Source organism: Salmo salar, chromosome 08 (assembly GCF_965601325.2).
Source record: "Salmo salar chromosome 08, fSalSal1, whole genome shotgun sequence".
Taxonomy (NCBI): domain Eukaryota; kingdom Metazoa; phylum Chordata; class Actinopteri; order Salmoniformes; family Salmonidae; genus Salmo; species Salmo salar.
The window spans coordinates 15,695,124-15,712,703 of NC_138298.1; the positions used below are offsets into that span (position 1 = coordinate 15,695,124).

Sequence of the window (17,580 nt, forward strand, 5' to 3'; positions counted from 1 at the left end):
TTGATCTGCTGAGTGGACTAAAGACGAGGGAGCAAGGTAAGGGAGAAATACATATAGCCTACATACAGTAATAGATCTTCAATGGGAATAGTGATGCACCTGGCTATAGTTTTCTTTCATTCAAAAAAGGAAGTCAATACAATTTATGTGTAAAATACAAAAACACAATGTATAAACTTGACAAAAAAGAAAACAAATCAGTATATAGAGTTTTCTGGCATGTTTATAATGTCTATTTTATAACCTCTTTCTGCAGGTGGTTGGCTGGAGGCTAACAGAGGAGACTGGGTGGACATCTTGGATTCCCAGATCCAGACCGGTGCAGGGGACAACATCACTGGGCAGGCCAGGACCAGAGGTGACATAGTGGAGGTCAATGGATGGGACAGCGTCTTCAACTCTGGACTGGGGGACAATGTCAACCACAACGAGAAACAGACAGTGGAACACAAAATAACATCCGGATTTAGTCTCTTTGACGACAGATTGGCTGTGTCCACGATGAAGTGTAGATTTGGTCTGCGGGGATGAGGAGTTGTCCATATGCGGCAGAAGAGATAGACACAGACTCGGCTAGCGATGCTCCGTCCTGATCCTATAGTTGTGATTCAGAGAGACTGATGGCACCTCAGGTTAACCCCCTAACAGGTGCTGCCTTCAGCCTGCCTTCTATAGGATCTATCAACTGGAACATGGACCCTGAGACAACACAGACACTCCCTGGCCTTCATCCTCCTCACACTCTCCTAATGTTAAACCAGACCTCAGACAATGCCAGTACACCAACACTAAATGTCTACACAAGCCCATTGACAAATGACAGTAGTAGAGATGCTATCAGCAGATCTGGTGGCAAAGAGAAGCACTTCCCGTGTTCATTCTGTGGGAAAGCCTTCAGTTTCCCCAAACAGGTGGAGATCCACCAGAGGATGCACATGGGGGAGAAATCTTCCGGCTGCCATCTTTGCCGGGTGAGTTTCTCCCAGTTTTCCAACCTGAAGAGGCACCAGAGGGTCCACACAGAGGAGAAACCCAAAAGCTGCCCCCAAGGTCACATGCGCTTCACCCAAGCTAGAAGCCTAAAGAGGCACCTTAAGGTCCAAACGGGAGAAAGGCTGTTCGCCTGTACGCACTGCAGGAAGAGGTTTTCAGAGAGGAGCTACCTCAGGATACACCAGCAGAAAAACCATTCCACTCTAAAAAATAGAAACAATTCCACTTGATATATTTTTACATTTAGATCAAACCCTGCATTTAAGACAATGATTAATGTTCATTGTTGTCAGCAGAAAAGATCCACAGATGCATTTGGAATAACGAGGTTAACAGATTTCAGTGTTGAATATTCCTGGGTAGAATATTGCATCCTGACATTGTGTGATACATTGTATAATACTGTATGATATACTGTATAACCCAAAAGTTTGGGGTCACTTAGAAATGTCCTTGTTTTTAAAAGAAAAGCACATTTTTTGTCCATTAAAATATCATAACATTCATCAGAAATACAGTGTAGACATTGTTAATGTTGTAAATGACTTGTAGCTGGAAACTGCTGTTTTTTAATGGAATATTATCTACATAGGCGTACAGAGGCCCATTATCAGCAACCATCACTCCTGTGTTCCAATGGCACGTTGTGTTAGCTAATACAAGTTTATCATTTTAAAAGGCTAATTGCTCATTAGAAAACCCTTTTGCAATTATGTTAGTACAGCTGAAAACGGTTGTGCTGATTAAAGAAGCAATAAAACTGTCCGTCTTTAGACTAGTTGAGTATCTGGAGCATCAGCATTTGTGGGTTTGATTACAGGCTCAAAATGGCCAGAAACAAATAACTTTCTTCTGAAACTCGTCAGTCTATTCATGTTCTGAGAAATGAAGGCTATTCCATGCGAGAAATTTCCAAGAAACTGAAGATCTCGTACAACGCTGTGTACTACTCCCTTCACAGAACAGTGCAATCTGTCTCTAACCAGAATAGAAAAAGGAGTGGGAGGCCCCAGTGTACAACTGAGCAAGAGAACAAGTACATTAGTGTCTAGTTTGAGAAACAGACGCCTCACAAGTCCTCAACTGACAGCTTCATTAAATAGTACCCGCAAAACACCAGTCTACACGTCAACAGTGAAGAAATGACTCCGGGATGCTGGCCTTCTAGGCAGAGTTGCAAAGAAAAAGCCATATCTCAGACTGGCCAATAAAAATAAAAAATTAAGATGGGCAAAAGAATACAGCCACTGGACAGAGGAAGATTGGAAAAAAAAAGTGTTATGGACAGACAAATCTAAATTTGAGGCGTTCGGATCACAAAGAAGAACATTCGTGAGGTGCAGAAAAACTTAAAAGATGCTGGATGAGTGCTTGACGCCATCTGTCAAGCATGGTGGAGGCAATGTGATGGTCTGGAGGTGCTTTGGTGGTGGTAAAGTGGGAGATAGCCTTCCTTCTTGAAGAAGGAAGGCTACCAATCCATTTTGCAACGCTAAGTGACCCCAAACGTTTGAACGGTAGTGTATAAGCCCAAATGTTTGTTACATATTGTGTTTGTACTGTGTAAGCTAGAATGTTCACAAATTCCTATTCCATTACTTCCATGGAACGACTTTATTTTTTTCACAAACTTTTAATGAGAAAATTAATGCAGTTCATCAAGTTCATGCCGATTTGTTGTTGAGACGTGTATGTGTGGTTTTCATAGGGTGTATTTGACAGTTGTTTATTTTTAATAAACACAAAATGGGACTTTTCATTCTAAGACTTTCATTGTGACTCTTCAGTATTCATCACATCTGATCTCACCCTACTCTGCGTACACCAATACAACCTACAAAGGGCCCGATTCACAAGCGGCTCCAGGCATTATACCAAAAGCGGACATTGCCATTGGCTGCACGGAGTTGCTGTCACGTCCTGACCATAGTAAGATGTGATTTTCTATGGTAGAGTAGGTCAGGGCGTGACAGGGGGTGTTTTGTGTTTTTCTATGTTTTCTATTTCTATGTTTAAGTTCTAGTTTTTCTATTTCTATGTTGGGGTTGTTTGGGTTGATCTCCAATTGGAGGCAGCTGGTCCTCATTACCTCTGATTGGAGATCATATTTAAGTAAGGGTTTTTCTTCCTGGGTTTTTGTGGGAAGTTGCATTCTGTTTAGTCTTTGTACCTGACAGAACTGTAAGTTGATCGGTTCCTTTTGTCATTAGTGTTTTGAGTTAATAAATATCATCATGAGCACTTCGTGACAATGATCAGGAGCAGCTGGTCACCGATTTTTGACAGCGCCAACGCAATTCCACAGCCAAAACAGATGTGCAGGTGTCTGCTATAGCCGGTTAATGATGGATCGTATTGAATCCAAGTCTTAATATACTTACACATGCCCACACACTAACAAACACCAACTGTACATGTCAAAATAGTTTAGTCAGGTTTGTCTGTTGATGACTTTTGACTTCATAGCTGACTTATTTACCCACATCAAATTTACGTCCACCATGATGGGTTTAACAACAATGAAGTCGTTCTGTAACTACAGTACAGGACTCAAACGTAGTGGGGATGGATAAACACTTCGGGGCCAAACATTAGAAAAAGTAGAAGTTCAAGGTTAAGTTTAAGCATCAGCCAATTAAAATCATTGATGTAGTGGCACGTGATCAAAAGCTACATGTTAGCTGTTCCCATTGCATAACCTTGCACATTTAGCCCTATGATAACCTCACCAGGTGGCCTTTACTATTGCCTGAAACAAATTCCGTATCAGCCAATTCAAATCATCGACATAGTTGGACGTGTTCCTACACTTGTTCATGGTAACGTCCTTAAGAGAATTAAGAGAAGTACAACAGCACATACTGATAATCAATGCAACTACATCAAGTGTATTTAACTGACTGGTCAAATTGCTCTCTGTGTAGAGTGCCTAGCTCCATGTAGTTGTCACAGATCGTGACAAGGGTTCGAATCTCACGTTTTTCTCACCCCCTTTGAAATGTAGAATTAAATGTATTGTGTGTTGAAGGGACGTAGCCAACAGCATGAAAATTAAAATTAAGAATGAATTTAATAAGGAGCTACATCTTTCGAACAGCCTTGTAGACTAAAAAACTGTAAAAATGCTTCACTAGTGAAGAGTGACAAACTTTGTCCCTTTAGGTTGATACTGGTGTTTTATAGTCAGTTAACTAAAGTGCCTTAATTTATGTTTTCTTGACATGTAGTAGTGAAGATGTGTGTAATGTTGAACCTTTTCCAAAGTATTCTAAAATAAATGTTATCAAAGCGAGGGTACCAGATTTACAGAAAAGGTCAAGTGTTACCATAGTGAGAAAAGTTATTGGACCTGTCACATGTGTCGCAATGAAAGTATTGAACTTCAAAGTTGAGTGTAAGACCATTTTGTTAAAATTAAATACAAAATTGACTCTGTGCTGACTGACTTGGTTATTTTTGTATCATTGCAGGGACTGAGTTTCCCTTATCTCAGTCGAACCAAAACATACTTAATTCTTGAATCAATACATATGGAACAATTTTATAATAACCTCCAATGGCTCCATATTGTTTACAGTGTTAGAGATGGACTTGACTGAGGTTAATATTCTATAATAAAATGTCATGTTTCTGTGTTTACAGCAAAGAGTTTCTTATTTAAAACGTTATGCTTTTCTGTTCAATTTGTGTTTATAGTCTGCAGTCCATGAGGATCTACTGATATCCGGTGTTGCTGATGGAAGAGACTTGACCTCTGAGGTGGCTGGTCACAAACCCTGGCCCCGGATCAGAACCCTGGATCAGGAGCCGTCGAGCTTCCTTCTCAAGTCGGAACCAGGAAGGAAAGAGACTCCACCACCACACAGAACACAACCAGTGGACTGGTGGACTGAACAACCTCAGTCCTGGTGGTCATCAGAGAGACAGTGGCTCCAGTCAGGGATCCAGTCTGCAGTCCAGACCCTTCTCTTCACAGTCTCAGTGCAGGGATGAAGCAGGGCCTGGGGCTGGTAGAGATAGACCCTCCTGTTCCTATGATACAAACACCACAGTATCCATGATGAACAGAGCAGGTCACCATGCGCTTCAGCCTTCACAGAGAGTGGTGGGAGACCCCCTGGTGGTAGTCTATCAGGAAGCCTGTCTTCTCCTTCAGGATCTTGTTTAATGCCTAGTGAATGGGTTCATAAAGGTCTGGGTCTAGACTTCCTCAGTTACCTCATGGTTACCCCACCAATACAGACAGGGTCAGGATGGGTGTTCACCACAAGAGGTGCCTAACTTGCTCTCTAAACAGATTCTCTCCCACTGGATCTCCCTGGCATAGCGCAGCAAGGGTTAACTACTGTAGCGCTGTAGGCCCCAACTCCACCAGGGTTCTGGCAGCGTCTTGGATGTTGTTTAAAGGGTTGACTGTAGGAGATATTTGTGCTGTGGCGAGTTGGGCATCACCACACACTTTTGTGAGATTTTATCGCTTGAATGTCACCGCTCCCAGTTTAGCCCACAGCGTGCTTACTGCGGGGACAGGGGACTGAAAGTTGACTGACTGAAAGGGAAGGTAACATTATGACTATAACTACTGTTCCCTGAAGGAGGGAAACGAGGTACGACACCCGTTTGGCCCCGCACCGCCCGTTACTGGGCTCGTTGAAGAGCAGTATTAAATTGAAGGAATGGATCAAGCCTCACACTTTTCACCTGTGGAAGGCGGGGCTTCCAGCGAGGTGTGGATTTCTTTTGCCTTCATTGGATTTTAGATCCTTCAACCATAGTATGTTATACCTCATTTCCCTCCTTCAGGGAACAGTAGTTATAAAGTTACGTTAAGAGTACAGTTGAAGTCGGAAATTTACATACACTTAGGTTGGAGTCATTAAAACTTGTTTTTCAACCACTCCACAAATTTCTTGTTAACAAGCTATAGTTTTGGCAAATCTACTTAGTGCATGACAAGTAATTTTTCCAACAATTGTTTACAGGCAGATTATTTCACTTATAATTCGCTGTATCACAATTCCAGTGGGTCAGAAGTTTACATACACCAAGTTGACCGTGCCTTTAAACAGCTTGGAAAATTCTTTAGAAGCTTTATAATAAAATGGCTTTAGAAGCTTCTGACATCATTTGAGTCAATTGGAGGTGTACCTGTGGATGTATTTCAAGGCCTACCTTCAAACTCAGTGTCTCTTTGATTGACATCATGGGAAAATCAAAAAAGACCTCAGAAAAAAAATGTAGACCTCCACAAGTCTGGGTCATCCTTGGGAGCAATTTCCAAATGTCTGAAGGTACCACGTTCAACTGTACAAACAATAGTACGCAAGTATAAACACCATGGGACTACGCAGCCGTCATACCGCTCAGAAAGGAGACACGTTCTGTCTCCTAGAGATGAAAGTGCAAATCAATCCCAGAACAACAGCAAAGGACCTTGTGAAGATGCTGGAGGAAACAGGTACAAAAGTATCTATATTCACAGTCAAACGAGTACTATATCGACATACAGTTGAAGTCGGAAGTTTACATACACCTTAGCCAAATACATTTAAATTCAGTTTTTCACAATTTATGACATTTAATCCTAGCAAAAATTCCCTGTCTTAGGTCAGTTAGGAACACCACTTTATTTTAAGAATGTGAAATGTCTTTATAATAGAAGAGAGAATGATTTATTTCAGCTTTTATTTCTTTCATCACATTCCCAGTGGGTCAGAAGTTTACATACACTCAATTAGTATTTGGTAGCATCGCCTTTAAATTGTTTAACTTGGGTCAAATGTTTCAGGTAGCCTTCCACAAGCTTCCCACAATAAGTTGGGTGAATTTTGGCCGATTCCTCCTGACAGAGCTGGTGTAACTGAGTGAGGTTTGTAGGCCTCCTTGCTCACACACACTTTTTCAGTTCTGCCCACAAATTTTCTTTAGGATTGAGGTCAGGGTTTGTGATAGCCACTCCAATACCTTGATTTTGTTGTCCTTAAGCCATTTTGCCACAACTTTGGAAGTAAGCTTGGGGTCATTGTCCATTTGGAAGACCCATTTGCAACCAAGCTTTAACTTCCTGATTGATGTCTTGAGATTTATCCACATAATTTTCTTACCTCATGATGCCATCTATTTTGTGAAGTGCACCAGTCTCTCCTGCAGCAAAGCACCCCTACAACATGATGCTGCCACCCCCATGCTTCACAGTTGGGATGGTGTTCTTTGGCTTGCAAGCCTCCCACTTTTTCCTCTTAACATAACGATGATCATTATGGTCAAACAGTTCTATTTTTGTTTCATCAGACCAGAGGACATTTCTCCAAAAAGTACGATCTTTGTTCTCATGTGCAGTTGCAAACCGTAGTCTGGCTTTTTTTACGGCGGTTTTGGAGCAGTGGCTTCTTCCTAAAACAGATCATTTTTACTAGGATTAAATGTCAGGAATATGAATAACTGAGTTTAAATGTATTTTGCTAAGGTGTATGTTAACTTCCGACTTCAACTGGATATGCTATTCTGTTAGGTCCTATTTTCCAAACCTGCTACGGTGCTTTAGGTGCCAAGAATTCGGACATGTTGCAGCATTGTGTAGAAAAGAGATCCCACGACGTGAGAAATTTTCAGGAGGGCATAGTTAGGGGAAGTGTAAAGTTGGGATAGAGAAAGCACTGTGTCAACTGTGCCGCTGGGGATCAGAAAAGCCATGTGAGAGAAAGACAGGTTGAGATTACCACAGTTCGAGTGGGGCAGAAAGTTTCCTACGCTGAGGCAGTAAAGCAAATAGAGGATAGCCCAAGGGTGAGTGATTTGACTGGGAGCCCCCCAGTGAGTAGGCCTGAAGAGAAAGATCCAGAGAGGATGAGCTTTATTAAGGTAGGATTTATTGGCTTTATTGCTATGGTTATTAATTGTATTGCACTGATGGAGCATAAATCCCAGAAAATAGATGTGGTAGTGGCAGCAGCAGAGACATTTATGGGTGTAAGATTTTAGTGCAGAAGATCTACAGGGGGGTTCAAGAGTATAGGTTCCATCCTCCCAGGCTGTTCTCCTGGAGTAGGATCTGGTAGGGCTAAAGTCGTAGGATAGGGGTGGTTGGTTTTTGGGTTATAGTGGTGTATATGTGTAGGGTTAGATGGTGGTGAGATTTACTTTTTTACTTTGCTTGAACTATTTTTTTGTGACAAAATGTGCAATTCACACTCCGACCTGTGAAAGGCAGCAATGCGCAACACAGCGTCTAGTCTGCCGGAAAATCACACAAAGACGTGACCAAGAAGAATTTCCAAGTTAGCGTTTTTATTGTTGTTATCGAAACCTTTATTAACACTCTTGAACTCAAAATATGACTAATTTAACTGCACAGCGTCACATATTTACCTTACGTAGTGTTTAATTTGCGTTGGAGACAGGACTTGGTTGATACATGTTATCTAGGTAACGCTAGCTGCTAACGTTAGCTAAAAATGGCTAACTGTATTGTTTTTCACACTCAAATAGCCTCCATTATGGAGGTTCTAGCGAATGCAGCTGTGGCAGAGATTTGTAAACTCGTAGACGACGACTATGCAGTGTTTCGTTTGGAAATAACTCAAAGCCAGAAAGAAAACAGGGCATTGCGGAGGAAACTACTGGAACTGAAGGTGGCACGGGAACGCGCAGAGAGGACAATGCGAGAGCGCGTCCTCGCCAGTCGTCCCAGTAGTGTCAGATACAGAGCACTGGCAAGAGGTACTTTACATTTAGCAGAAAGCCGAGACTTGAGCATTTACAGTATCTAACCACCACTTTTTCCCCACTCTCAGGTGAAGGCCACAGGAGTTTTGTGAAGCCAGCGGGACACAATACATCTAGAGATGACCAACCAATCACTGTTGATGAGGGGAGTGGAACCTCAACCCAGCACTGTATTGTGATAGAGGTTAGTGTTGCATAAAGAATGACAGTTACTTTGTAAATCAAATGTCCCTGTTTATTTCAGTAAGGCTCCCCTCAGTTATTCACGTGCTTACATGTACAGTACATCCTCATTTACCTGCCATAGGGGAGCTTGTGAGACTTCTCTGCGAAGTACTGGTAATTACCTCTCTTCTTGTGTCAGTCTGCAGAGGCTTCAGAACCAGGGATCAAGCAGGAGAGGTCTGAAGGAGAGGAAGACCCACGGCACAGCAGAAACATCCAGACTGGAGCGGCCGGAGCACCCCCTATAGCCACGGAGAACCTCACCACCACCCGAGCGCAGCCCAGGACCCGATGCAGCATCACGGAGGTCAGTGGAACGCCGAACGCCGTCCTCAAGTCAGAGACAGACACCAAGATCTTAACTGTACACACAGGATCTGACCACAGATCAGACCCAGAGAGACTAGGGCTGGGGAGTCTGGGCTGTCGTCCTGCTCCCAGCTCAGAGTATTTACCGGTATTTCACCAGAGGACGGTTCATTCCCGTGGTGATGGTGACGCGTTCGACACTGGAGGTGATGATCCGTCTTGTTCTTACGCTACAGAGATGGAACCAGGCAACATATCCTTGGGTTTAGAGACACAGATTGATCTGTCTAGAGGGGACTGGAACCGGTACAATAGTAGTGTATACTCTGAAGGGTGCCTAGATAAGAAAGGGGAGGTTATAGTGGTAGATGAGGTGAAAGTGGAGGGTGACGTTCCTCCCACATGGAATGCAGATCGTCACCTTGGAGACAGACACTCACAGGGCAGAGATTTCTTAGATTACAGGGAAAGCTTAGAGTCAAATCCAAATGTCGCCACCCACTCCCTTTCACACACGTTCAGGGATTGTGTTCCAGAGTCCATGTCGATGGGGCATTCCGATTCACACGGCCTCGTCCTTTTCGATCAGGTATTGCACTCAAACGACAGGGCTAGAGCTCAGGGAGGGGGAGCAACATCAGTCAATAGTAAAGAGAAACGGTTCCTCTGCATGTTCTGTAACAAAGGCTTCAGCTGCCCCCAGAAGGTGGAGATCCACCAGAGAGTCCACACAGGGGAGAAACCATTCAGCTGCCCCCAGTGTCACATGTGCTTCGCCCAGGCCTGCAGCCTGAAGAGGCACCAGAGGGTCCACACAGGGGAGAAACCCTACAGCTGCCCCCAGTGTGAGAAGAGGTTCTCTCGCCAGCACCAGCTGAAGACGCACCTGAAGGTCCACACGGGAGAAAGGCCATTTGCCTGTACGCACTGCGGGAAGAGGTTCTCAGAGAGAAGATGCCTAAGGATACACCAGCAGAAAAACCATTCCACTCTATAACATAGAAAGTAACCATTCCACTCGATGGCTTCTGATGTTTAGATTTAACCCTGTAGTAAAGGTAGACTCAGCGAGATGATGCAAGGACAAAGTAGAAACAGCAGTAATGGGTCAATTTCCGCAACAACTAAGACCGTTGAAGCGAGAGGCTAAACTTCTCTGCGGTTTTGTTCCCGCAGCTGTGCGCAGGTACTCTTTGTGACCAGGTGAGACCAAAGTCTTGCATCGCACTCATCGCAATATCTGCGGTGCTGCTCCTGGAAACCTCATGATGCTGAGTCTTCCTTTAAAGACAAAGGTTAATTTTCATTGTTGTCAGCAGAGATCCACAGATGCATTTGGAATAACGAGAGTAACATATTTCAGTGTTGAATATTCCTGGGTAGAATATTGCTTGCAGACATTGTGTGATATATAAGCCTAAAAAGTCTATTATATATTGTGTTTGTACTGTGTAGGCTATATGATGTTAGGAAATGCCTATTTCATTACTTCCATTCAACTACTATTTTTTTCCCAAGACACTTTTAATGAGAAAATGAATGCATAATTTTAGTTAAGACGTATGTGTGGTTTTCATATGATGTATTTAAAACTTGTTTAATAAACACAAAATGGGACTTTTCATTCTAAGACTTTCATTTTGACTCTCTTTAGTTTACATAACATCTGATCTCACTGTATTCTGCATAAAAACGACAGCACTTTATAACCAATATACACTTGCTAAATATACCTACACATACCCACACACTAACAAACACTTACTGTACACGTCAAAATAGTTTAGTCAGGTTTGTCTGACTCTATAGCTAACTCATATTTACCCACAATATCATATTCATGTCCACCATGATAGGTTTAACAATAATGAAGTCCTTCTGTAACTACAGTATAGGACTCAAACGTAGTGGGGATGGTTAAACACTCCATGTTGAAAGTGTGTTTATCTGTGTGTACGTACCTGAGGGAGTGTATGTCTGTGTAATCTGTATCGCCTGTCTCTTCCAGGAGGAGGGTCCAGAGTTGCTGCTGGTGAAGGAGGAGGGGTGTGAGGAGGGTCTGGGGAACCCTGAGGGGAATATGGTCATGGAGGTCAACCAGATTACACCTCCTGAACCCACAGAGGAACCAGCTGAGCAGCACAGGACCACACACAGTCTCCCTGAGGTACGGATAAAGGCCAGGTCGTGATTAATCACTCATTGTCCAATCAGAAGATGCTCCATAGCAGGGTTCTCATATCAGATTTCTTGATACAACATCCTCTCACTCTGTATCTCTTACAGTCAGTAGACATGGAGGATGGGAAGCCTGATCTGCTGATAGTCAAAGAGGAGACAATAGAAGATGGACCAGAGAGCATTGATCTGCTGAGTGGACTAAAGATGGGGGAGCAAGGTAAGGGTGAAATACATATAGCCTACATACAGTAATATTGGAATAGTGATGCGCCTGGCTATTGTTTTTTTCCTAATTTTCCTTATTCCTGAACTGAAATCAGTAGAACTTATGTTTACATACAAAAACAGACATTATAATGTATAAACTTGACCAGGTAATTTACAAAAAAACTCCATTTGTAGAATTCTTTGCCATGTTTTTAAAGTCTATTTTCTAACCTCTTCTTGCAGGTGGTTGGCTGGAGGCTGATAGTGGAGACTGGGCGGCCATCTTGGATTACCAGACCGATGCAGCCAAGGGCCCAGGGGACGACATCACAGAGCAGGCCAGGACCAGAGGCGACATAGTGGAGGTCAGTGGATGGGACAGCGTCTTCAACTCTAGGCTGAGGAACAACATTGTTAACCACAACCAGAAACAGACAGTCAAACACAAAACAACAACTGAACTCCATAACAACAGACTGGATGAGACCAGGGCGAGACATAGATTTGGTCCACGGGGACGGGGAGGTGTGCATATGCGGCAGGAGAGAACAGACAGACTCGGCTAGCGATGCTCTTTCCTGCTCCTATAATTATGATTCAGAGAGACTGATTGCACCTCAGGTTACCCCCCTAACAGGTGCTGCCTTCAGCCTGCCTTCTATAGGATCTATCAACTGGAACATGGACCCTGTGACAACACAGACACTCCCTGGCCTTCATGCTCCTCACACTCTCCTAATGTTAAACCAGACCTCAGACAAGCTACACAAGCCCATTGACAAATTACAGTAGTAGTGATGCTATCAGCAGATGTATTGGCAAAGAGAAGCGTGTGTTCATTCTGTGGGAAAGCCTTCAGTTTCCCCAAACAGGTGGAGATCCACCAGAGGATACACACGGGAGAGACATTGTTGGGGTGCCACCGGTCCTGGGCCAGTTTCTCAGACACATCCAACCTGAAGAGGCACCAGAGAGTCTAGACAGGGGAGAAATCCTACAGCTGCCCCCAGTGTGAGAAGAGGCTCTCCCACCAGCACCAGCTGAAGGTCCACACAGAAGAGAGGCTGTTCGCCTGTACACACTGTGGGAAGAGGTTCTCAGAGAGTAGCTACCTCAGGATACACCAGCAGAAAATGCACACAGACCCCCTATAATGTAATGTAGCACTAGTTAGTTAGTTAAAGTTAATTCTGTTGGTTTAGGATGTAGTAGGGAACTGGATGAGGTGAACTGAGGAAAGAATGTGTGTGATGAGACAGAGTAGATGATATGGTGATGGTGTCTGTAAAAATGCTTCACTGATGAAGAGTGACAACCTTGTTCTGTTTGATACTGTGGTTTATAGTGAAATAATGATCGTGTCTTATTACATTTTTCCTTCAAAGTGTTTAAAAATGCATTCTATCAGTGAAGGTACCAGATTTAACTTCACGTTATGAGTGTGTGACCATTTTGTTGAACTGAATTACAAAATTGACTGAATATTTTTTAAATAATTGCTGCGACTGAGTTTCCCTTATCTCAGTGGAACCAAAACATTATATCTAATTTTTTTATCAACACATATGGATGTTTTTTAATAATAAACTCCAACGGCGCCATATTGTTAGGTACTTGAATCCCATTGTTAGAGATGGGCTTGACTGTGGTTAACATTTTATAATATAATGTCATGTTTCTGTGTGTACAGCAAAGTTTCTTATATAAACCTTTATACTTTTCTATTCAATTTGTGTTTAAAGTCTGCAGTCCATGAGGACCTGCTGATATCTGGTGTTGCTGGCTGGAAATACTGGACCTCTGAGGTGGCTGGTCACAAACCCTGGCCCAGGATCAGAACCCTGGATCAGGAGTCATCGCTCTTCCTTCCCGAGTCGGAACAAGGACCGAACCACGGGGGACAGAGACTCCACCACACAGAACACAACCAGTGGACTGGTGGACTGAACAACCTCAGTCCTGGTGGTCATCAGAGAGACAGAGGCTCCAGTCAGGGATCCAGTCTGCAGCCCAGACCCTTCTCTTCACAGTCTCAGTGCAGGGATGAAGCAGGGCCAATGGCTGGTAGAGAGAGACCCTCCTGTTCCTATGATACAAACACCACAGTATCCATGATGAACAGAGCAGATCACCCTGGGCTTCAGCCTTCACAGAGAGTGGTGGGAGACCCCCCTGGTGGTAGTCTATCAGGAAATCTGTCTTCTCCTTCAGGTTCTCGTCTAATGCCTGGTGACTGGGTTCATAGAAGGCCTGGTCCTGGGTCTAGCCTTCCTCAGTTACCTCAGGGTTACCCCACCAATACAGACAGGGTCAGGATGGGTGTTCACCACAAGAGGTACCTAGCCTATAACACAGCACACAATCCCAACAACACCCAAACAATGACTAGAGGTCAAGCAGGGAGCTCAAAGACTAACCACCTGAAGGTGTTGGCTCCTGCTTCTACCACCTCTGGTGTCATAGGGTCACAACGTAAGAGGCCAAGCAATAGGACAGATGCTGACAAGCCGTATGCCTGCCTCACGTGCGGGAAACGTTTCGCTGAGGCAAGCTATGTGAAGGAGCACCAGACAGTTCACACCAAGGAGAGGCCCTTCAAGTGCAAACTATGTTACAAGAGCTTCTCCTTCCGGAGTAGCCTTATCAGACATAGGAGTGTCCACAATGGGGAGAAATCATAGCAATGTGGCTTGAGATGTCTGGGAACCATGCTTTAGCTGACATATTATAGTTATCATGTGACGTGTCCTGGAGTAAGAGCAGTGGTGTTCTGGAGGGTGTACGCAGGTGGCCGTATACCCACTTATTTTTCAGTGGACAATGAGTATAGTCGCTTCTTAATCCCCACGATGTCTGTCAAAGTAGTGCAGTGGAGGTATAGACTGTGTCAATAAAGCTGATGGAGCAGATCTAGAATGTTTATCTTACAATGTTGATAATTTATTCTTTATTCACATTTTCGCAATGTGCACGCCGCGGTGGTAGGCCTACGGGCAAATGATCCAAAATGCAATTTGTGGGAAAAAAACTTGGCTACTTCAAAATGGAGATCGACACAGTGGCGCTGCCCGTGCTGCCAGACGCCATAATGGCACGGATACAATGATGAGGCCTCTTTCCATCTCTATGTTTTGGCCTGACTGTGAAAGACCAATATGGATTCTATCCTTTTAGGTCATTCAGAGTATGTCACTGTTTCACATTAAAACAATTACACAGGGCGCCTTTTCTTCGTATTCAGGATTTTCTGTTGTTGCACCACTTCACCACTGGGTAAGAGGACAATTAACCAATCATTAGCCCTTTGTTAACTTGTCATTTGATACAGGTTTGTGTAAATACCTGTTTTAATAGACATAGTAAACCAAGGCTAGAACAAGGCCAGTTTAATACTTACCTTACTGAGGTGATGTAGATGAAATAAAGTCATTATTTTGTATTATATTCTTGCTAACACTGTTCTTTCTAAACAAGTCTGCTCTCAGCTTGAAAGATAATGATCATAGGAGATTTGGGGCTCTATTTTCGCCTGGCGTTATGGCAGGGCAAGCTCACGTTAGTTTGTAATTTCAGTATGTTAAAAACTGACACTGGCGTTTTCCACCCCATGCGCTAGGTTCAGCAATTTTTGTCTAATCTCAGCTCACTAGCTCTGAGGTGGGAGGGGTGGCAATATTTAAGGTGTGTCGTTGAAAACAAGTGCAAAAGTCACAATTTCATGCAGCGCATATCGAGACATTTAAAACCAAGGAAAAGCTGGTCATAGTTGTAACTGGCATGGATTTTGTGAGCGGAAGTGCAACCTATCCAGCCGTGACGCAAATTGCCCTTCTACTCATGGAACAAGAGAAGATATGTGCTTTTTGTGCTGGTAACCCTTGTATTAATAAACAAGGCTGTTTTTTTTGTCCTGCCCATTGGGTTCGCCAAGTAGCCAAGCCTATCAATAAAGGGTTTTGCTCGTGAGACTGCTTAGAAATACAGTGCCCTCTGTAATTTTTGGGACAGTGACAGATTTTTTGTTGTTTTGGCTCTGTTCTCCAGCACTTTGGAATTTGAAATTATACAATGACTATGAGGTTAAAGAGCAGACTGTCAGCTTTAATTTGAGGGTATTTTCATCCATACTGAGTGAACAGTTTAGCACTTTTTGTACATAGTCCCCCCATTTTAGGGGACGAAAATGATTGGGACAAATTCACTTATGTGTATTAAAGTGGTCAAAAGTTTTGTATTTGGTCCCATATTCCTTGCAAGCATTGATTACACCAAACATGTGACTACAAATTTGTTGGATGCATTTTCTGTTTGTTTTGGTTGTTTCAGATGATTTTGTGCCCAATAGAAATGAATGGTGAGTAATGTATTGTCATTTTGGAGTCACTTTTGTCGTAAATAAGAATGTATGTTTTCTAAACACTTCCTCATTAATGTGGATGCTACCATGATTACAGATAGTCCTAAATGAATTGTGAATAATGAATGATGAGAAATGTACAGACGCACAAATATCCTACCCCCCCAGAAAAATGCTAACCTCCCATGTTATTGTAATGGTGAGAGGTTAGCATGTCTAGCGGGTATGATATAAAATGCTAACCTCCCATGTTATTGTAATGGTGAGAGGTTAACATGTCTAGCGGGTATGATATAAAATGCTAACCTCCCATGTTATTGTAATGGTGAGAGGTTAGCATGTCTAGCGGGTATGATATGTGTGTCTAACTTTCTCATTCATCATTATTCAGGATTCATTCAGGATTATCCTTGATCCCCTTTTTATCTATGTATTGGATAGGCCTACGTTATTTTAACAAGCTCCCATTTTGGATGTGTGTAAAAACCTCTCCATGTAGGCTACATGCCCATCGTGAAATGAGAGATGAGATATGCTGGTGACCCTTGTATTTAGAAAGTATTTCCTGTAACAATTGCTTGTTTTCCGTTTCAAACCAAGCCCTCTGTAGGCTACCCTTATGCCTATAGGCTATAACGAAGGCTGCTTCAACAGCAATCTTTTTTATCCTGTCGATTTGATTATATCATGCTTCTGATATAATAGTAGGACCTATATGCAAATAGCCCTTGCCATATATGGATCTGTGCCATTCACTTTGAACTCGACTGTGTTTAGGCTACTGTGGGAGCGGTCTAAAGTAGATGTGCTTGTTTTGAAATCAAAGTGAAAGCTGCATGTAGCCACGTGTGCATATTTGTTCATATTCTTTGCTAGTTAGTGAGTTATTAGCCCAGTTATAACTCATTTCTAGTCAACAATGGGGGAGGGGTTGCTTCCAACAAGAGCACAACATGTGTGCATTTCTAGCCATCTTTGAAAAGTGAGTCAGGTAAAGAGTTTTGTGTTGTATTTTGAGACCGTCTTGAATATAAGTAGCCAATAGGCAGAGGGGAGAATCATTTGTGTGATTCTCTGTAATAATGGTATGGGAATAATAGTGCATTTTATTTTGTAAGGGGGTTTCTTGCAACAAACACAACATTTTCAGTCACCTCCTTGTCTGAAGGACAAGTGGATAAACAGGTTGATGTCAAACCCTGCATGTTTTTTTTTAAGTCTCATGGAATGTAGGCATTGAACACCACACATTGGCTGCTACTGTAGGCTGAATGATAGAACAGCTATTTCCATGTTAAAATGTTATGGGATGCGTTTTCTTGTTTTTGATGGTAGGCGACTCTGGTAGCCCTACATTATGATCAAATAGCCACAGTAGCCTACTTGGCCACTGTTAAAACTGTAATTTATAGCGGGTACAGACTCAGTGTTCACAGTAAATATATTATTATTGAGAAAAATAGTTGCAGAAATGTTTTGCGTAAAACCCTCCTTTGTCTGCGCTATGTTAATAATGCATGCCCATAGCTCCAATTATGTTGCTTGTAGGCCTAACTATTTAGAACAAGTCGTTGTGATTAGAA

General features: G+C 42.9%; 1 protein-coding gene across 1 annotated transcript; it reads left to right on the forward strand.

Moving 5' to 3' along the window:
• Positions 1 to 8,216: 8,216 nt before the first annotated feature.
• Positions 8,217 to 14,560, forward strand: LOC106606466 (uncharacterized). Its single transcript, XM_014209243.2, has 7 exons — positions 8,217 to 8,712; positions 8,787 to 8,902; positions 9,083 to 9,250; positions 11,261 to 11,419; positions 11,539 to 11,650; positions 11,884 to 12,005; positions 13,383 to 14,560. The coding sequence occupies exons 1-7, from the start codon at positions 8,448 to 8,450 to the stop codon at positions 14,319 to 14,321; spliced, it is 1,881 nt and encodes a 626-aa protein (XP_014064718.2). The 5' UTR covers positions 8,217 to 8,447; the 3' UTR covers positions 14,322 to 14,560.
• The last annotated feature ends 3,020 nt before the right edge of the window (positions 14,561 to 17,580 follow it).